This window comes from Poecile atricapillus, chromosome 4 (genome assembly GCF_030490865.1).
Source record: "Poecile atricapillus isolate bPoeAtr1 chromosome 4, bPoeAtr1.hap1, whole genome shotgun sequence".
Lineage (NCBI taxonomy): Eukaryota > Metazoa > Chordata > Aves > Passeriformes > Paridae > Poecile > Poecile atricapillus.
This window is the reverse complement of record NC_081252.1, coordinates 3,616,984-3,639,165: the sequence shown is the minus strand read 5'-3', so window position 1 is coordinate 3,639,165 and position 22,182 is coordinate 3,616,984. Positions and strand designations below refer to the sequence as shown.

At 41.2% G+C, this 22,182-nt stretch overlaps 1 protein-coding gene across 22 annotated transcripts in view; it reads left to right on the top strand.

Moving 5' to 3' along the window:
• ANK2 (ankyrin 2) overlaps positions 1-22,182 on the top strand; it is a 260,764-nt gene that overhangs the window by 116,847 nt on the left and 121,735 nt on the right. For 19 of the 22 annotated variants that reach the window (XM_058838926.1, XM_058838925.1, XM_058838921.1 and 16 more), the window contains exon 1: positions 15,847-16,094. The exons of 1 other annotated variant lie outside the window; for it this stretch is intronic. In XM_058838926.1, the coding sequence (XP_058694909.1) occupies positions 15,960-16,094 (135 nt within the window). In that variant the 5' untranslated portion in view covers positions 15,847-15,959. Of the gene's footprint in view, positions 1-15,841; positions 16,095-22,182 lie in introns of those variants that run through there. 2 more of the 22 variants (XM_058838927.1, XM_058838923.1) reach the window with 2 other exon arrangements.

Below are 22,182 nucleotides of genomic sequence, written 5' to 3'. Positions count from 1 at the left end.
GCTCCAAATATATAGATTTCATTGCAGTTTAGGCATGACTAATTCTATTTTAACTAAATTCAGGATATGTAAGGGCCAGCTCCACTGGCCTCTCGGTGTCTTTGGAGAGAGCTGCCTGTGGCTCACCCTTTGCAGAGTGAGGAGAGGGAACCGGGGTGATTCCATGATGGTCACTCACTGAGTCAGCAGCAAAGCTGGAATTACAGCCTGGGAATCCAGCTGCCTACCCCCTGGCTCTGTGTAACTCACACTTGCTTCTCCCTGTCTAAAGTACTTCTCAAAGCAGACACAGCCTCCTGTCTCTGCATGTGACAAGTGTTGAAAAGATTTTTGGAAACAGACATAAAATAAAATCACAAATTCAAAAACCTGTTATAAAAATGGATTCTGCTACCAAATGAAACTGGTTTTTGAATGTTAAAGATGTGGTAAGCTGATGGCTGTTACCATTTTGCCATCAGTCACGAGGACAGAGTTTGACATCTGGTCTCTATTAGCAGTAGTTGGGTCTTTATGTAGTATTTTTAAAAGGTTTTTAAAACCTTTATGCCTTCTTGAAGGGCATAAGTTCAGCCTTGTTAGCATAAAACGTTCCACAGCATCTGGAATATTCATCACTGTTTGCTAAAAGAGATTGAGAACCAATAGCATCAGGTGAATTTTGTCCTTCCCTTGAAGCCCTAAGCCCTGCTGAAGCTCACACCGAGCTACTGCTGGGCAGTATGTGCAGAAAGACAAGGATGGGGGAAGAGTCAACATGCAGTAAGTGGCTTCCATTATGGAGCTGCAGGAGACAGGGAATGAGTTTGCTTTGTTTTACCTCAACAGCAGACCTTGTTTCACATGCCCATCTCCTTTTTCACAAAAGAAGAAAATGAGACTTCTCAAATTATAGAAAATGTTGTCAGGTTTGTCTTAGATCCGGGCCCATTTGAATTTCCAGCAACTTCGCTGGCGGGTGTTTGTGGTTGGGTACGCTGGCTCTGCACCACCCAAAATTCATCCCTTTGGAAAGGGCCAGAGTTCAGTGAGGAAGGAGGATGTGGAGGAACTAAGGAGTACTTGCTGTGCTAGAAAAAGGCATCCCGAGGAGGAGGAAGTCATGCAGAGATCCAGCTCTTTGTTCTTGGTCACTCCTGTGTTGGTTCATGGGTACCAATCACTCTCTTACCCGGTGTGAACCTGCTGTGGGATCCCTGTGGAGTTTGGATCAGGATAAGGAAGGGAAAGAGTCTCTCACTGCTTGACCTCTGTATACTGAAGCTCTCAAGGTTCATTGCAGCTTTAACCTACTGTTCTTTCCTTAGCGCTGAATTTGTCTTGTCTTCTCTGTTGTGTTCGTTGCCTTGGCAAATGTCTCTGTGATTCACTAGAATTTCTAGATGTTTCAAATGCCTCTCCAGCCATGAAAAAAAAAAATCTTTTTGGTGCTTTGTAATGGAGTGTTTGTGTAGGAGGTGCCTATTCCTGATGCCCTTTGAGCATTTTCCTTCTGTATCTCAAGCTTATATTTTCCTCATGGAGCTATTTCTGGGCATGAAAAGAACACCTCACTAGTTTGCTTCCTTGTGAAATGGAGCTTCTTTAGATGATGTTGCACTTCAGAATAGATTGGGACTTGCTGCTTCATTTTCTCCATGTCCTGTTTGAGGAGTGTGATTTGTGCATGGGCACAAATACACAGTGTTCTGAAATGAAGAAAGATTGATGATCTATTCTCTTGCTTCTGATGAGAAAGGAGCAATTTTCAAGTTTACATTTTCTCACCTTTATATTGTTATCTAATCATTCCTTGATTTATTTGTGGTATTTCACTTAATTTCCTTGGTAGTTTTTGAAACACAAGATTAAGTCAATCTTAATAAATCACCTGTAGACAGTATTTCAAAACACAGATTGTTTATCTCAGTGTGGTTTTGGTATTGTGGGTGACTGTGCCTCTTCACAAGTTTAAGTTGAATTAATCAATATCTGGAATACTGGAGAAAAGATTGACAGGGTGTGTCAGATCTATTGTGTGAGACACTGGACACAGGAGGAGGAAAATATGTTCCTGGAATGCTAAATCCCTTTTAATTGTAAAGCTTGCTGGATGCAGTCCAGTGTCATGGCAGACACTTTGGATTTTATGGCTGCATGAACTCTTGATGCGATTGTTTTCAATGAAAATGTCCAAAATGCCCAAGTTTCCATCTCTCACTTTGTTTTAATCAGTAAGAAGAACTTCTGCTGAGCTTTTAAAAGAGCATCCCAGAGAGAGGAGAAATGTCAGCACCTACCTACGGTGACTATCCACCTATCTGCAAATTTAACTTAGCAGGAAGGCTTAAAAAAAGTTGAGAGAGCATTTGCACATTGTAGGAAATCATCCTCGATAAAGTTTTCTGTCCTTGGGAGTGGTTTTGATGGCCTCCTTGTAAAATATTTTGTGTCCTTTAAATTCACAACTTTTCCTGCACCACTGGAAGAATTATTATGTGATGTTTGGGCAGCTTTGTGTTAAGCAATTAAAAAAATGTTTAATGAGGATGTCAGATGTTAAACTGCAGAGTGCCGAGCTTTTTGAAGTCTGGCTTCTGTAATTCAATCCCTCAGGCTTTTCCACTGAACTCCTGGGGAAAGTTTGGCACCAGGAAAGAAGTGAGAGTGGCATATGGGCTCTGAGTTGATAGTTTGATGGTGAAAGCTGGAGCCATGCCCTGGTGGATGTATTTGCCAATCTATAGCGCATCCAGAGGGTGGGAACAGCGAGGATGGCCCTGAGCAGGGCATTGCTGCCATTCCCTGAGATGGTGCACCATAGTACAGCTGGCAGTCACATGGATTGTTGTACTTTTTGCCTCTGCTCACAAAATCTGGGTTACCTTCTCAGAATGTTACCTTTAAGGTTTTGGGAAAAAGAATTCCCTTTCCCTGGATCAGTCTCAAGCAGCTCCTTTTGTGCGCTCGTGGTGCTGGTAGTTTTGGTTTGAATGTCTGATAAACCCTTACTTAACTACATCCTGATGAATGTGCCTGTTAGCAACCTGTCCTTTTAGCCCTAGACAGATAAAATCAATATTTTTTTTCCTGTTCAGTCCAAGTTGTTGTCCAGGTAGGGTTAGATACTCCCCACTTTTACACAGTTATATATAGTATTGGAGCATATAATACGAATTACTGAAATCTGACAAATATAATTAAGTGAATTTCAGGTGGTTCACAGACTTGGTGCTGTTTAAGGGTTTTCTCTTGCCAATTATTTATGAAAGTTCCATATATTGCAAATAGATTTAGTGTGTTACTTTTAGGTTTTCAGAGTTTGCTTCAAAGCCATGTAAACACTCATTCCTATGCTATAGACGTCCCATTTACAGATCAGTACAGATTAATTGCTAGCTTCCCTTTTACAGGTGACTGAAAACAAGGGCTGCAATTAAATAATGTTTGTAGTTGCCTTCTATTTGTTGATGCTAATGAAGGATTTAGCATGTTAACCTACCCAAAATTTAGCAGGTTCATTAGCTCCTTAGAGCATTGTAAAAGAGACATTTTAGGCAAGGGAGCCTAAGTAGGTTTCAGAGTATACATTTCTGTTTAAGGTCAGCTTTTTGTCCTCTAGCACAATCTTTTCCTGATGAAGATGGGATAAGAATGAATAGAAGGAGAAAGGGGAGGGAAGTAACACAAGATTTAACAAGTTACCCTGTTTGCCTGTGCTCTGAAACAGCCCAGTGAGACTGACTGTCTGGGTCAGGTAAAACTCACAGTGTTTCATATTTAGCAGATATTAATGTGGTGCTGTTCTTGTACGTGTCCTGAGAAGAGGGGTGTGGATTTCTTTTGGCCTGATAATTTAGATCTGCCTTCTCTTTATTCCTGTTTATAAAATAAGGCAGCATTGACAAGTGGTGTTCACCCAAAAAGAGTGTAGCTCTCATTTCCCTAGGCTGGTAGAAAATGATTTCAGCCGATAGAACCATAACTACAAGCCTTTCAAAGCTGTTTTAGGCTGAATAATTTAAGCTTACTTTAAATTATTTACTCCTTCTGGCCTGTGCTATGCCAGGATGTCCAACAGAGACGTGTCACTGCTCAAAACCAGTGAGGCTGACAGTGCAACAGGAGACTCGAGCAGACAAAAGCCACTTCGTGCCTCGCTGCTCAGGCCATGATTTACTGGGGACTGTCTGGAGACCCACTTGAGCCTTCTTGTTCCCCTGCTTCATTTCTTTTTAAAGGCACCAGTGCAGCAGGGAGAGAAGAAATCACGTGTGTTGTGTTGATTATAGTCTCACTGCTGAAGCAAGAGGAGGCAGTAACTAAGATTTCCCAAAAGGCCCCCATATGTGAATGGAGAATAGTTAAGCTCAGCAAATCTTTTCTATTTTTGCTGATGATCAACATGGGGCTGGACATCAGAGCTGCCTGAAGGAAAGGAATCATTGCTGCCATCCTCATTTCTAGGCCAGGGAGACTCAGTTCCACTTAGATAAGTCAGGTAACAGTGCAAGTTATCTCTGTTTTAGCCTCTCTGCAGGCTGTCCATGGATTTAATATTAGCTCTGTTTAGTTACTATCAGGAGTCATGGAATCACTGAATGGTTTGGGTTGGAAGGCTCCTTAAGGCAGGGGCACCTTCCCCTGGCCCAGAGTGCTCAGGGCCCCATCCAACCTGGCCTTGGACACTTCCAGGGATGAAGCACCCACAGCTTCTCTGGGCAATCTGTGCTGGTGCCTCCCCACCCTCACAGGGAAGAATTTCTCACAGATATCCTATCTGGCCCTTCCCTCATTCAGTGTGAAGCTGTTGCCTCTTGTTACTGAAGTAACACTGCTGCATTATATATACATTGAACCTCAAAACTTTATGTAACAGCAGAAGGAAAACCAGTCATTTTCCAAATGATGCCTATTTCTCTTTATGGAAAAGCTTATGAATAGATAACTCGTGAAAATGTTTTGGTACAGTGCTATGACTTAGCAGGATGAATTGAGTAAAATCTAAAATGCTGATGTGAGCCTTAAACTGCCATGGCAAGCTACTTGTGCAGAGCTGGGTTGCTTTCATGAGCACGGATTAGTTTTGCAAAATTTGACATTTGCTGGAGACAGAAAGCGATACAGATTTTGAAAAAAATAAATATTTTGACTGGTCAGTCCGATTGCTGTATCACAGCAGAATCTTCCTGAGGAAACGCACGGAGGCTCCATAGCAACTAGATGAGACGTGTGCTATATTCTCCACGCTGCTGCTGTGTTTTCTTGGGAGAATCCAGCCATCCCCCACTGCCCCCACAGCCACGGCGTCTGTGCTGCGCAGCATAATTCGCCAACTGTGCCGGGCGAATGGCAGCTGCAGCCATTGGCCATCAGGGGTATTTTTAGGATCATGAAAAAATCCTCCAAGTTGTCTTTTTTTGCCTTTTGTTGATTATGACAAGGACAGCACAAAGCCTGCAGCGTTGTCTGAAGGGTAGATAAACCACTGAGCCACTCCTTTGGTAAGAATTGATTTCCTGACCTCTCCTTTCCTGGGATGAAGGTGTTAGCACTATGTCCTTTAACAGAGCTATGTGCACCTTCAAGTGGCGCAGGGTATTAGCCTGGTGAACGATGAGGCCCTAGAAAAGGTTTCCCAAAGAAGCAGAATCAGAAATAATTAATAGCTGTGCCCAGAGCCAGCTCTGCATTGCAGCACGAGTTCTCCCAAGCTTAAGGAAGTACGTGCTTGGCTGCCTTCCCTGGATTTCTAAGGAAGCCTAGCACTTAACCTGTTTGGTGTAGGATCTGGTGATGCTCCCTGTGCCTGCCAATGGCACCGCGGTACCAATGCTCCCTGCAGATCCAGCACTGGGCTCCTGTGTCCCTCCCAGTTCCATGGAGGATTTGTCCCTGCAGATGTGGAACAGAACTCTGACACCAGCCTTAGTGTGTTTGCTCTGAGCAATGCCTGGAAATTCATTAAAACAGAGGAGTGAACGAAATTGTCTGAGGGCAGCTTAGGAGGAACCAAAGTCCTGCTACAGCTGATGAATATGCAGGTGGTTGAAAAGGTTAATTAACGCCAGTTTTCTCTTTTATTGCGGTTTAGCCATTTTGTACATCATCTGGCTGGACTTAGCAGCACACATTCCATTATTTTGGGCAATAAACCATCATTATGTTGTAGTCTCTGCATAGTTGTAGTAATGATCATTGGCCCAGAAGCGTGAAACACAGGAAGGAGTATTTTATCCTTTTTAAACTAACTTCAATATGCAAACTTAATGATACAAAAGCAGGAGGCTTGAGAGGAAACAGCCTCCTTCTGGAAGAGGTGTTTGAAATGGACAAGGATAATTTAGAGATAAGGAACTGTAATTAAAGGTTATAAAGGAATACTTGGTTTTATAACACGATATATTATCATCTTAACTCTGAATATAATAACTGAACCCTGAAAGATTTGCCAATGATTTCAAGAGATTTAGATTTTTTCCAGATGATTTCAACCAAGAGATAATTCACCTCCTATTATGTAACCATCTTAGTGATTTATATCTGTGATTGAAGGACAGATTGTTTATGGTGGAAAAGAATGTCACACAAATGTACCTTGAGGTCCAAAATGTTCTTTACATAATTCTTATGTTCTGTGTCCCCTCCTGTTCAAATCACCCTGTTGTTGGCACGAGGAAAACCTTGCTGTTCTGACACTATTTATAAAATTAATACCCATCTAAAAATAATGATGGAAATAAATAGAGAAGCAGAAAGCACTGGAAAATCACAAACAGAATTGGAGAGAAATTTGCCAAGGCAGAGGGGTAAAATGAAGGTGGTTTTTCCCAACATCTGGAACTCCTAGAGATGTCCACAGGCATTTTGCAGAACGAGCATGCTTCCTTGCAAAGCATCCAGCGCACTTCTAGCTCATCTGAACAGAAGTTCTAAATATTCTTCTCTGGTTTTACTTTTAACATTGATTTGCAGCAGTTGAGGTTCTTCCAATCAGTGATCCTTTCAGTTCAGAAAGGATTATCTGCAACATGTTTTTATCCTGTAATCTCCCATTACTTTTTAATATATGGAACTAATAGTAATACCTTGAGATGGTTATGACAGAAGCTTGGTGGAATTTTAGTCCCCTCAGAGTCTGTGGAGGTGGGAGACCCCTGTTGTCAGTGAAAAACAGCATCAGAGAATGAACAAAAGTTTTCCCATCCCAAGTGCTGCTTCAGGGCATCAGTGTCTTTATCTTGGATATTTGTGAAAGTGCTCAAAAATTAAAAATAGATGTTTTCCTGCTGTGTAAAGACAGTGCAGCATCAGGTGGTGGTTCCTGATTAGGCAAGAAAGAGTCGAAGTTTTGCCCTGTAGGAGTTGTCAGACACTGGATCAGACTGCCCAGGGCAGTGGTGGAGTCACCATCCCTGGAGGGATTTGAAAGATGTGTGGATGTGGCACTTGGGAATATGGGATAGCGGTGGCTTGGCAGTGCTGGGGGAACACTTGGATTTTGTCCATCCTAAATGATTCCATGATTCTGTGGCTGATCAATGAGGCTGTGGGTTGTGGAGAATCTGGCTGACAGAACAGCCACGGGGTTTATTTTCTTTGATTTTTGTCCTTGACAGTCCTTTAGTGCTGGAGGGAGCTGGAGCAGTGAGAGAGAGAGAGGACCTCCTGGCCCAGGATAAACTGATCCTAATGTGATCCAAAGGCAAAGATCAGGCTCTCTTCAGTGGGTGCTAGAGCAGGCTCATGGAGAACAGATAAGAATAGACAAATATTCATTTAATCAGACAGCTGCTTCCCATGTGGTGTTGATATCTCCCCATAAATGAGTCATCTCTGCAGTAATAAAGGATTTCATTTGTCACTGTGAATGCAGCAGGACTTTTGGAACCCTCGCATAGGACCTGAGGTCTTTTCCTTAATATTTGTTTGGCCTGGGAAATGCTAGCCTCTTCAAGTATTTTATTATACAAAATGCCTTTATTTTAGAGTATCATTGCTTAACAGATGTGCTTTTACTTATCCTGGGGGCTTGGCTATTGTTTAGCTTACAAATTCCCTTTTTTTTCCCCTATAGTTTTTACTCATTCTGAGTGTAAATTGCGAAATCAGATGGGAATTATAGTCAAGCTGATGCAGTCCTGAGATGTGGGGCTTTGTCAGTGGCTGCCCTCATGACCTCAGGCTGAAATATTTACATGTACTCTTCCAGTCCATCAGTGCTGAATTCCATTATCATATGACTGCTTTATAGGCATTTGTAGCTCAAATACAGAACATACTTTGCCGTTCTTCTGAAAGATCATCTGGATCAAGTTCTAAAGCCACAAGTCTTGTAGGAAAGAATCAATTTGGTGCTTCATTCCACAAAATAATCTTGGTTGGGAATCTTGGTTTGTCTTCCCTGTTTTTCAAAATGATTTGTTTACTGTAGTACAGACTAAGGAGCAGTTCAGCAATTTTTTTTTTCTGTTGTTGAGCACTTAAATAAAGAAGTCCATGGGCCTTCCCAACTCAGGCTGGTTGTAGGAGGAAGTGGTACTCTCAGAAAGGAAGGGTAACAGGAGGCAGATCAGGATAAACTGGAGTCTATTTCTGACCTTGCCTGTTACCAAATAGAAAATATATGAATTTTCCATTCCATGTAATTCAAATTTTATAGATTTTTGTCTCAGCTGGTGTTGGGAAGATGCTGTCAGGGAGCAAAGATGGAAATCCAGTATTGAGAGAAAGTGGCAGAGAAGAGAGTGATTTGTGGAAGTTGTGGCCTGTTTTCCATCTTGTCATCACTGCCTTGGGGCCAAATTTTGGTGTTGGTCCCTGAAACCCAAATAAATGAGCTGTAAGAGTGAGGCTGGCAAGAAGTAATGCAGATGGGGGAAGGTGCTCCCAGCTGGAAGAGGGCTGGATGTCGTGAGGGATGTAATTCTCTGATGCTCATTTGGGTTTTCCTGCCTGGGGTCTGTCCACGTGGGAGTCTTGGGACTTTGTTAAGGGTGGGTGGGGGAGTGGTCATGGCCAAGGGTTCTCTGACTTCTTGGGACACTATAGAGTGTAAAGGAGAATTCATTAACATAATGTATTTGGTAATGATCAACTGCTACAGTTATAATGTAATATAAAATTTCAAATAAATGCTCTAGCCCATTTCTTGCCATAAAAATTTTTGAACCAAAACCACAGGCTTTTTATGAGATATTATTTAGTAAATTTTTCTGTTTCTTGCTGGCAGTAAATCTGTGGGTGTATGGATGTCTGGGATTTTTGCTGGTTTGTCTATTGTAACTGATGTCCTTTACTGGACCTTACTAGCACCTAATTTTGGTTCTTATGTAATTATGCTTCTCTTAAAATTTCATTACTGGGTTTTGTGAGAAACTGTTTTTTTGCATGGATCTGTTCATGCTGCATGTTCCTTTCCATAGCCCATGGCTTCCAGGCAAGCCAGATGAGTACTGCTCATTTGTTATCTGTGTCTTCAGAGATAGCAAACAGAGAAGGGGGTAATTTCTGTTTGCAGTACAGTTTAAATTTGGGCTTCTGCTGCTCCCTCGGGGCAGTCTTTGTGTGAATCCCATCTGCTGGGTGCTACTGAGAACTGTGGACAACCTGTGAAGCTCCTCCTCTTTGAGTTCAGAAGTTTGTGTTTTGTTTTGGTTTGGTTTTTTTTGTGAAAGGTGTTCTGTTCCATGCTTCCCTCAATTTTCTAATGTCTTATCTTCAAAACTAATGTTCACTGGATTATCTATTCCTTGTATGTTTATTTCTCATAAGAATGTGCAGTTCTTAAAACCTTGGTTATTTTGCCTCAAACAGCCGCAGGATGTGCACCATTAATGTGCATCTCACAATATCATGAGTTAGGAATGGCAGCTGAAGAAAATATGACAGCATTTTTAGGATTTCCCTGGAAATAAACTGCTCAGTTCTGCCATTGTGCCTTCCTTGGCTCTCTTTGGTTACAATGAGCTCATCCCAATAACCTTTGGTGTTACTACTAATTTTATGGAGGTGATCTGGTTTTTTTCTGGGATGTCAGGCCTAAAGTAGCTGATGAATGATGTGAAGGTGTGTTTTCAATCCCAAGATCTCAAATTGTCTGTTTAGAACTGCGTGTATGGCTGCGATAATGAAGTTCAGTCACTTGCTCAGCAGACTTACTTGTTTTTCACGCTATCCAAACGCCCTCGTTTGGATGATTTATGTAACTATAAGGCACAAATTGCTTGCTTACAGAAACAAAAATTCTTGATTGTACTCTGCTAGAACCCTTTTGATCATAGGGAATTGCTTTTGGAAGATTGTCATCTTTTCTTTATTGTCTACTGCAACTCCGTCAGTGCGGGGAAAGGCAAAATATTAGACAGGAGTGATACAAACCCAAGCTTTCAAGTACTGTTTGTTGACATGTGATGAATAGAGCACATAATTTTCCCTTTCATGACTCACTTTTTCTTCAAAAATTGGGAAGATAAACCCTTTGGAGCTTTGGATGTGTGTTCATGTGCAACAGAGCCTTGTTAAAGGCAGAGACTCGGAGTCAGTAATGCTGGATTCTGTTTTGTTTTTTAAAGTAGCTGCCGGTGCGCTTATCCGAGCACATAAAATGCAGCTATAATATTGAAGAATAGAAAAGATGCAGTTTTTGTGGCTGTAGTTCAAGGAAATGTGGGTGCACTTGGCATGGCCAGGTTGTTTTAAGCATTGATACAGGTCTATTCAGTGTGCATTAATTCATGTTGGTGTGGGAATTGTGGACAATAGGTTTCATTTCTTTGCAGTGATATTTTCTTTATGTTTCTCATTTAACCATCAAGAGCAAATCATTAAAACAAATGGCTTCATAGTCAAAATATAAGGATTTTCTAATGCAGATTAACTCCTGTTTCTGACAGAAGTGTTTAATGGGGCCCAAGATAACAGACAGGCACAAGGTGCAAAATAAGATAGAAACCGAGTAAGTGAACTTTGGGTTTTCACTTAAGAACCTGTGATGAACCATTTTGTATCATTTACCATCAGTGATGTACCATTGCAGCAGCCTTTAGTACAATGCAAGAGGAAAAGCTAAAATCAGGGGCACAATGCTAACCAAAAGTATGGAATTCTTTGAGGATTCTTGGGAATACGCTCTTTACCAAAGGCAAGATGATATAATTAGCATTGTTACTTCATTTCTCATTGAACTAATTGGTGGTTAAACTACAGTAAAGCAAAAGATGCAACACGTGGCAAACTTTATACCTCGTATTCCTATGTATATGAGGCAAACTGTCTTTTATGTGTTTTATATGGAATGTAAAACATTCCATATAAAACAAACTGGTTTTCTATCAAAATAGGCAATATTTGGTCTTGAAATGCTGTCAAATTCATAGGAAATCCAACAGAAGTGAGGACTTGAGAACCCTCTGCATTTCAGAAACAACAGATTAGGAGACTTGGAGTTTTCAGAATCAGCAGAGAGCTGCTGCTGATGTATTCAGAAGGGAAAATTGGATGATTCTGTTGGAGAAGAGAATTGAGGCCTTACTTGATATTCCAAATTCAGAATGTGATAGCTTCACAATAGCCTCAAGATGGTTTAAAGCAGAATTAGTATCCAGCCTGTGTTAAGGAAGAAAAATCAGAGCTAATAAAGGGCCAGAGATTTGGTTTAGATTTAGAGTGATACAAATAGGCACCAATTAGAGCTTAGTGCCACAGGAGGATATAAAAACCATGCAGTTCTCAAAAAATGCCTTAGTTCTGTCAAGATGAAAAAAAAAGGTATTTTAGGCATGAGAAGGGATAATTTACTTCATAGCTGTGTTGGCATGGGTGGACCAGAACTGCATCTTAACCCTTTACCCTCAGGGTATTTTCAAATAGATCTCCTCGCATTGATTTTTAGTTTTGTGATTAGTCAACAGTCCCTGTAGGATTTCCCTCATATTACTTCATTGCCCATGAGGTGGAACCAAGGCTGAGAGAGGAAAGAAATAACAACTGCAATTTTTTATGAGAAAAATAGGTGATAAATAAACTGCTGTGCCCATGAGGGCATCTCTATGAAATCTGGGGATGTTTTTACCTTCTTGTGCTATGCCTGTCGTCCAAAAGCTCCTGTATATGCAAAGAAAGGATGTGCTTTCTCTGTGGAATGCTGGAAGGTCAGGTGCCTTTTTGCATAAGTTTTGTACTTGTCTATCCACCAAATAATTTTTTCAGCATCTGTAGGTTCAGTGATTAAACCTCAGGTTATCTCTTTCCCTTATTTCATAGAGGCTCAAATATACATGGTGTCACTTGGATCAAGAGCTGTCCAGAGGGGATCATTAGGCTTGATGTGTCAAATGATTCACCATCAAAAGCAGAGCAAGTCCTCTTTAAAATGGCTCAAAATAGATTTTTGCAATTGATTGGACTCAAAATATTTAAGCTGAAGAGGATTTTTTTGCTAGGTCCTCTGGAGCAGACAATGGCCCCTTTGTAAAGGCTGCTTAGGCTTTGGGAATTGCTTATTGTGGTCTCTGTGATCAGAGGAAGAAAAGGCTGAAGTTTTGGGAAATAGTGATCTCATCAGTGTCACTATTGTAAAGCATAAAGGGGGACATAAATGATATAAAGTTATGATTCATCAGAGTTTATATTCTACATGGGCTCAACATCTGACCCAAAATAATTGCTAGAAGCAAGTCAGCTGTATTTTATTTGACCTTCCCATAGAAAAAATCCCCAGGAATGAAAGATTTTGCATTTAGGAATAATTTCAAAGTTCAGGGGATCGCCTAGAAGTAGGTAGGTCCCAGTGCAGTCTCTTTTCTCTCTCTATTTTATTTTTTAATTACTGTGTTTAACCATAAAAGTATCATGGGAAATGGCTCTTTGGGGAGAGATTTAAAAATAATAAAAGTGGGGATTTATTTTGCTAACAATTGTTATTTGCCTTGATACTTGGAACTCTTCCTCTCTTCATTATCCCCTTTTTTCCCTTTTATTTATTTTCTTTTTTTTTTTTTTCAGCACTAAGTGCTATTGCAGTGCCTCCTGAATTGTCATTTTGGTTATGCTAATTGAAGCATCTGCTGACAGCTAAGCTTTAATAGTAATGACAAAAAATGGATAAAGAAGCTATTTTCCAGGCAGCAGAGCGGTTTTGCTGCTGTTGCTGCCTACCTGGGTGTGTGTGACTGTCCTTAGTCCTGTTTCATCTTACAATACTCAAGCTTTGCCATTCCTGGCCTGTGGAATAGTATCCCATCAAATCAAGTATCCCTCTGGAGATGAGATTACAGCTTGGATTTCGCTGCTTCTCACTTGTTGGTCTTTGAGGTCTTGGTTGGGATTTTGCAATTCAGTCGCTGCTTTTTTTGATGGCCTGTACTAACAAACTGAGACTATCCAGCCATTGCAACATTTACTATGAGAATCCTTGGGGAAAGTTGCAATTCCCAAAAGTTTGCTGAGGGCTTTATTGGTTTGAGTTGCCCCAAGGGTGATAATTGTAGGTGCTGCAGGCTTAGAAACAATCAGGGAAGAAACCAGAATGTTTCCCCCATTTGGGGAGAAACGAGGGACCCTGCCTTGGTACCAGTTTTTTAATACATGGGATACTCTGCTCTCCTTCTTTACAGGCACTTTAAATTTAGTTTCTGAAGGTTTCCTACATAAGGGAATAATTGAGGGTTGAAGTTGGTGCTGTGGCAAGGTCTGTTTGGCTGCTAAAGAGGACTGAGGTGCTTTGGCGTGAGCTCTGTGCCTGCAAGCTGTGCCTCTGGGTTTGGTTTCTTCACTGCTGCCCACTGGGGTGGATTTGCAGCCCTAACTGGACAGCAGAGAGCATGGGAATGCAGAGCTACAGCAACATGTTCCCCCACAAAGGCTTTGAACCCTCCAACATGTGTGTTGTTAGGATACAGTGCCCCGAGTCTGGCAGGACATGAAGATGTTTGCCTTCTGAGTAATTTGCCCTAAAGTCTTGGGGCCACTTGGGCAAACAACAGGAATATTGTTGAAAGGCTCTGGCAGAAGGCTTCTCCATTGCTCTCCTTCTGATGGCTACGCAGATTGGAGCTTTCCACAACAAGGGGGGGAAAAAAAGACTCAGGAATGCCTCTTAATCAAGTTTGGCCGCCCTATCCCCCTGAGGGGTGCCTTGTGTTTTCCAGTAAGTTACTTGCATATTAAATAGTTTGCTCTATCCAAGGATTTGTAGTTCCAGTTTGTGTTGGAATCTTGGTTGGATGAACTTTGGTCGAGTCAAGCGTTTGGTGGGATTCCTTCTTGTCCTTTTATTTTGATAACTGAACTAAGAAGTTCTGGCAGTGTGTGCATGCCTTACTACGGTCACAGGGTAATGCTCTGAAAGAGCTGAAGGAAATTGTTATCAGTTAATTATGGGCAAGTGAACCTTCCACGAACATTCTGAAACATTTGCCAAGTGCTGGCAAAAATGTCAAAAAGGCAAAAGCAACAATTTAACTATTCTGTGGTGTGTCTGTCCAGCCCGTATCCATCACAGCACTTGAGGGATCAATCCTTGGGCATTCATTCAGCAAGGAAAAATTACAGAGCCCCTTAAAATCTCCTCAGGATACTTAAAAAAAAAGAGAACCCTGTGCCCATCAATGACCCCTAATGGGGGGCTGGGGGTCTCTTGGGTCATAAATGGTGCTGCTGTGAAGGGGAACTGGATGGGAGTCAACTGGATGCCATGGAGCACTGCCTGCTGACTTGTGCTGCCATACTGGCAGTGGATTGAAACCCCAAAGGGAAAAAAGTTGGCTGGTTGTTGCAGTCCTTTGAGGATCTCTCTTTTTCTGAGAAATCTGGGGCTTAAATTTTCATGCCACACTCTGCTCGGGTTGGATCTGCAGGACTTTGGTATCTACAGACACTTTGTCCCCACCGCCTCTGCTACCCCCACCTGGTTGTGTTTGAAAATTGCCAATTAATTCTCAACTACCTTTTCCTTTTTTGTTTTGTTTTGTTTGGGTTTTGGTGGTGTGGTTTGCTTTGGTGTCAGTGTTTTTTAATTCTGCGCTGAGCCTCTTCTGCATAGCGAGTAGATTCCAACATGCAATCCTGAACATTGTTTTTATCCTAATGGGTGTAATTATGATAAGTAACTCCAACCTGAAGTGAATCTTCTTATTCTCAGTTTTGGTGGGCTTGTTCTTATATTCCCTTTTTTATTTATTTTTTTTTAAATTTTTTTTTGCTTGGTTTTTAATCATAACTATTCTAGTTAAAATAGTAACGGTGACCCTAAACCAAATTAACAAAAAAAAAATCCCAAACAAGAACAAACATGTCACAGACAAGAGCAGAAGTGATCTAGCATCAGATATTGTCCTTTTTGGATACATTTGAGCTCATCTGAAATCATACCCGGGGGACATATCAATCCAAAGCAAGCTCATCACAGTTATTGGCTACATAAACATGAAATACCATGTGAATCACCGAAATGAAATGGTCATGAAATCTGTGCTCATCCGCTTTGTCTTGGTTTGTAAATAGCAAGTAGATGTTGAAAAACAGACTTGAACAAGTCACATTTTTGAGTTAAAAACTCAGAAGGCATTTAGCCACATTCTGAAATTCGCTGCTTGCTGTAAGCACAGTGAGACCGAGCAGAGCAGGGAAAAAATCAAACCATTGAAAGGCACGCAAGCGGGTAACTCAATAACCCGTGTGTGTAGGGCATTCCGCCCGGTGGGACTGGAACTTGGCGAGCTGGGCCGGCCGGCTCCGTGCTGGAGAGCCGTCCCCCTGCCCACCCCACGCCATTGACATGCATAGCTGGCCTGGTAGGTGTAAAAATAGCCGGGCAGCGCCTGAATTGGAAATGGTCACCCAGCGCTGCCCGCAGTTGCTGGGGTTTCGGGTTCTCCGGGATACGGGAGCCCGGGAGCGGTGGCCGGGGAGCGGAGCACGGGCAGGAGCCTCCTCCCGGCCGGGCACACCCTGCCCTGCGAGGGAGCGGGAGAACTGATATGGGCAATGCACCCGTTTGCCAGGCTTGTCATTCAGAGAAAGGCTTAAGGACGCAAGGGAACATACAGGATTTGGATAAAACTCCTGATTATTATGGATACAACAGTGAAGAAAGTAAAGAGCCTGAAGCCCTGGTAAGTTTTGGCTGAAGAAAACAGGAATCGCAGGGAAAAATTCAGATGAGGGTTGTGCATGTTGCATTTGCAAAGGATCTCTTTGCTCAGAACCTTACTGGATAGCTTGCACTAGTGAGGGATCTGCTGAACGTGTCCATGCTGAGGCTTTGCTTTGCTGCCCTGACTGTGATTAAAAAGCAGCTGTCGCTGAGCCATGCAGCGGCTTCAAAGCAATTGCCAGCTACCAGAAGGTTGAGGTATGTGAAGAGAGAACCCCGTGGGTGAAACAAGCCCTGCAATGAATGGATGTTATTCAGTTATCCTGCTTTGCACAACTGCTAGGAGTGACCCTGTATTGATCATTCTCCCAACTGGAACTCAGTAGTTTACTTTTGAGCTGCTGCCTGGCCCGTACATGATATTGTTTTCTGTGTGCAGTCGAGACAGAGCTGCACAGATCCTAATGCAGATGAGGGTTACAGGCACAGGCAAGGGGGTCACACTTATGGCAGTCATGGCAGCATTTGTGCAGCAAACCAGAAGAAAATCTATAAGATGTGAATACTTGTATAGTGTCTATGGCAAATGAAGTGTTTCTTCTCTCTTTCTTCCTTTTATTTATCTTTCTGTTTGAGAAATTCATTAAGTGGTTATTTAATTCAAAATTGGCAATGGAACTATATTGTGTCAAAACTTGTGGCAGAACAGGAAGATCAGTAAACCTTCAGTGTCAGTATATCCAACTCTTATGTTCTCTGCAGTTGATGTCTGCTAAAATTGATGCTTTGCACATGCCTCAGTTACTGCAGTGCAGCAGAGAATAGGTGAGCTGAGTCCCAGTGCTTGTAGGGGAAGAGGAGACCCGAGGCACTCCCAGCAGCAGCTCACAAGGAGTTTGGCATTGTCCTAGAAAACACTTTTGATGCTTTCTTGGCTTTCTGGTAGCACATTTACTTGGCTGGATTTTTCGGATCGGTTTGATGTTGTATTTCACTGACAACACAGCTGGACCTGTTCTTCATAGAGTCACAAAATGGTTTGGGTTGGAAGGGACCTTAAAGATCATCTAGCTCCAAACCCTCTGAAATAAAACTTTCTTCAAGCTAAAACATGAAAGTAACCTACTTCTTTGAACATGCAGACAAGTTTTTTCTCTCCTACCAAGCAGTTTTTGGTTGAATTAACAAACAATCTCCAGTGTTTGTGATGGGAAACACGCAGTCAGGGGGAGGGACAGTGGGATTCCTTGGAGGATGGGCCTGCTTCCTCTGCCCAGGGTGGTTTCACTGGGCATTAGAGGATCTCCCTGAAGCTGTTAACAAAGGTATGGAAGGCCCTGTGACACAAATAAGCAAAGTGAAACAGCTCTCCTGGCACGTCCCGTCTCTGAGCTGCCCTTCAGCATAAGGTCAGCCCTCAGAGGAGGCAGGAGTGAGCAGCATGTGATCTTTGAGGCTTCTTTTCCTTTTCATTTTTCTGGATACTTTTAATTCAGCCTACACAGCTTTTCATAGCAGGCAGAGATCAGGCACTTTGATAATGTCTTTGATGTGTTCGATCATAAGATCTTGGCTTTATGTGACCCTGGTAGGGACTGGCCAAGTTTCTTTAGAATTTCTGTCTTGATTCAGATTTACAGTGCTTGGGGGATTACAAAGGAAAATTCCTCTATTTCCCCTGAGAAGGTTTGCAGTCTGTCATCGTCCTTATGATTCCATACAAAAAAAAGTTGAAAGAGGAAGAGGTGTCTCTAAATTAGAAATGTCAGTCGAGCTTTGTTCTGCAGGGAGAAATTGTATATCTCTTTTTTCCCCCTGTACAGGAATATGGTATCCAGCACAGTACCCTGTTAGTTGTTATAGATTTCCTCTGCCTTTGTGTAACTGTAGTCATGCTCTCTGTCTTGGCTCATTAAAAAGAGTTGCCACATCAAGCTGAATATGATGACTACAGGAGCCTTGCGGCAGATACAAGGTTCAGAACAATCAGCTGATATTCAGCCAACTCAGATGGCAAAATTGCTTTGCTAATCTCATCTTTTCAAAGCTAAGAATCAAATGCAATTTGCTGCTTGAGGACCAGGTATTTCAGACTGCCTAGGACAGACTGCTCTCTGAGATTCAGCACAGGATTGTCCCAGAGTCCTACTGCAGCATTCACGAGAGTTTTATCTCCCTGCTCAAGGAAATGGATTTGGCAAGGTGCACTTTTACATCATTGTTGCTTTTCTGCAGGTGAAATTAGGTGAAACTGGTTCCTCTCTCTGCTGGCCAAAGCTGAATTGTTTAAGGTCTAGGCCCAGGATTACAAGATTATTCATTTACTTCTTGGGTGTTCCTTTTACCTCTCTGTACAAGTAAGATCTCTGCTATGAGTCTTGCTGAATTAGAGACTGTACTAACACCATTTGTTTACATCTATTTTAGCCCATCTCAAAGCAGCATGAAATACTTTTTCTGTTTTATGGAACCAGTGCATTTGAATCAATGGGCAATCGGTTAATGGCGTTGGGTGGGTAAAGCAGTTTGACTCTTTATCATGGATGGTGTTAGCACATCTCTTTTATTAGGAAATGTCACTTTGGCCATAGGGAATGAAAAATTGAGAGCGATAGAATTATCTGTCAGCAGTCTGTCATAAACTTCCCTTACAGCCTGGATTTTTGTTAAGCCTGGTTATCCTGCTAGATAATGTTTGGAATGGCATCCTAATTCTTTCTAGAGGTGTTCTAGCATTATTACCTCTATTTAGGATCATCATCAGTAATGGAAACTTGCCATGGAAATAATTTAGTTGCCTGCCAAGTTCTGCAGTTGTTACCAGTACCTCAGCATCTCAGTATATGATATCCAGAGGATCCTAAATATTTTTTCCTTCCTTTAATATTAATCAGTTCCCCTAGAGGAAATCTTGGTTTTATATCAGTATTTAAGAGACTTCAGTAAATGTGTGTGTCAGCTAGGAGAACCAAGATTAATCATGTGGCTCTTCCAAAAGCATCCCAAATCTTTAATGCTTCAGGAAATGACTGAATGATTCTTTGTCTCAAATTTCAGTGGAAGAAATGTTCCCATTAAACAACAGGATTATACATTTCTACTTTTTAGAGTAATGAAAATATTTCTAGTTTTTAGGATTAATCAAACTATAAAATCTTTCATTCTTGAAATCCAAATCCTTTGGGGTTTGGTTTGTTGTGTTTCGGGGTGGTTTGGGGTTTTTTCTTCTTCATTCTTTTTTAAATACAAAGATTATGTTTCCCAGGTACATTTGAGCATCTGTTTCTTTAGACTCCTGCCGATGATAATTCAGACGCCCACACATTGTTTCCAAGCTGGGATTTATACCAAAAAGTTTGTTTTGGAGAAGATGAATAGCCCAGGGGAAGGACAGGGATTACACATGCCTGAAGTTCAGCTAGTACTGATGTGCTGTCCCATATTAGAACCCTGATAGCTGATGTTGCTTTATATTACAAAATCACTATGGATCAAAATAACTTGTATCATTTCAAGTACTGCCTTTGGAAGGGACATGCAGCTGGGGAAAAGACTTTTATTCCTTTCCTTTCCATAGAGAACTATGCAGTTTTGCCTCAGTTCTCACAAATCCTTCATTGACACAGTACAGTCAGCAGCCAGGCCAGTATGGCAAGCTAATGAACGAGTGGGAGGACTCCTACAGATGTCTGAGGCAGCTAAGGATCATAAAAGGTTTATAGAAGGCATTTGCTTCTTGGCTTAAGGAAGGGGTGATTTTACATTTGCTTTCTCTTCCTCTTCTGCTGCTACTGTATTTGCCAATATTGGCCCAAATTCAGGAACAAGGTTAAGTGAGTGTTTAAGCTCTCCCTTTAGTAAATAAATTAAATGTGTTTAGTTTGATATTTAGACTTAAAGATGTGATAAAAATCAAGCGTAGTTTCAAGCGGTTTGCAAAATATCCCTTTATTCTTCTCCTGGTTAAAAACAAAGCCAAACTAATCAGGCATTTGTGCATTCCAGCGGAGAGAAAAATGTGGCTGGATGGTATCCTGCAAGCTCTGGAATTTCACAGAGCTGGCAAAAGAGTCAAAGGTGACGAAATATAATGACCAGCCTAAAATAAAAGTCATTCCCTATGAACAATTGAGAATTTTTCTGTCAATAACAAGAGAAGGAATAGCTGGAGCCTGGCTTTTCCACTAGTAAAAATTAGAATTGTCCATTAGCATTGCTAATTGTTCAGTTGTGTCTGTATGGAGTGATCTGGGAGCAGGAACTGGTGTTCAGGTGAGGCCGTTACCTGGGCAGTTTCCTCCTCCTTATGCTGCTCAAAAACATGTTTGTTGGGGTAATGGAGCAGCTATAAAAAAAATCTTAAATTTCAAATGCAGCTTTCTGAGGACAGTCTCATAAAAAGAAATGAAACTACCACAGAACTGTTTTATGCGAATATTGAAATCAGCAGAAGTTAATGAAAATATGTTGGACTTGTGATACATTTTTTATTTATAATGTGCATAAATCATAAATCACTTAACCTAGTTTATTTTCTGAGCTACTTTTTTTGCCTTAGTTCTTGCCATCTCCAGTCATACCAATGAAATTCATTTCTTGAGGACACTCTAAATCTTGAATCTTACTGCACGCTGTATCTCCTTTGGGTTGCAGCCTCTTTGTCTGACACAAGAAAGCTTTTACCAAGATGTATAATAAATGCAAACAACACTACCCTTCCCACCTGCTCTGGCAATGCTTGATTTGGGCTCCTACACATCCCTCAGCAGAGCTAATGAGGGAATATTCATTCTGAGGAGCACAGCACATACTGAGAGGAATCTGGTCAATGCTATCCCAGGTTTCTGGGTCAGGGAGTAATTTTCTGTGTTGAAAAATGTTGTGATTTGAAATCGGCGATTGTTTGAATCCTGGGTCATTTGCAGTTTATAGCACAAAAGCTTTCTTTCCTCTCATACCTGTTTCACCATCTTGTTATTCCAAGATCTGTTTTTGCTGAAAATATCAACACATCCACAACATCTGCTACAGCTTGGTGAGGGTAACTCCAGCCACAGCTCCAGCTCGGGGCCAGATAAAGTGATGCCAGCTTTTCTATAGCCTTCATGATGTTCTATGATTAATTGGCCTCAGTACTTGAAGCACTTTAAATTATTCAGGCTCATAATACATACTTTAAAGAATAGTTTTATTTTTCTGATTTATAACCATCAATATCAAGCTAGGGAGACAGACTTTTGACATTTAAAAAGAATTAATTACTAAATGCTATTAACTCCATCTTGGCAGAGAATATTTAACTTGCTAGCAAACTCTTAACTCTGAAAGATTGTCTTCCTCTTCACATCTCACAAATCCTGGGATTCTTTTTGTCTTAACAAATACTGATTTATCGTAAAGTCAGTTGTGTCTTTTTCCTGGATAAGAACTTGCTCTAGGTTATGAGAACATGATGTTTGTTTAGTGGAAGCTCTTATTTTAGATTTGTGGGCTTTTCAGTTGAACTATTCATGAACAAATTCCATACAACCAAAGGTACACAGCAGGATGAAGCTGATCTGAAATGCCTGTACATGGTTGAATGGGAAAAGCTGAGTGATAAGAACTCATTTTGATATTGAAAGAAGAAAATTGGGCCCATTGTTCATTCAGGAATTTAGATACTGGAGTTTCTTTAGGATCTGTGATTTAATCTGTCTTCCTTCATCGCTCCCACTAAATGAATAGAATGGAAACATACATTTTTATGGGTTAAGGAAGCGGCTTTGAAAGAAAAGTACTGTTGTATTTCTTTTCTTTCGGAAGATGAATGTTGTTTCATTAAGAGCTGGGAAAATATGTGTCCATTATAGCTGTTATTATCTCATTTAAGTCATTTATCTGTGTTAGATTACTGAGCCTGTGCCACAGCAAGTGGAATACTTAGCTCTCATTATAGCTTGTATATCAGAACTGCAGGCTCAGACTCTGCTCTGGGAGTTTAATTAAAAGCAAAAAATATAAAAAAACCCCTTTGCCTCTTTGCAGTCACTTCTCCATCTTCTAGAGTGATGCACTTTGGGGAGCAGTAGCACTTTCAGCTCAATAAAAAAAAATTTAAAAATTCA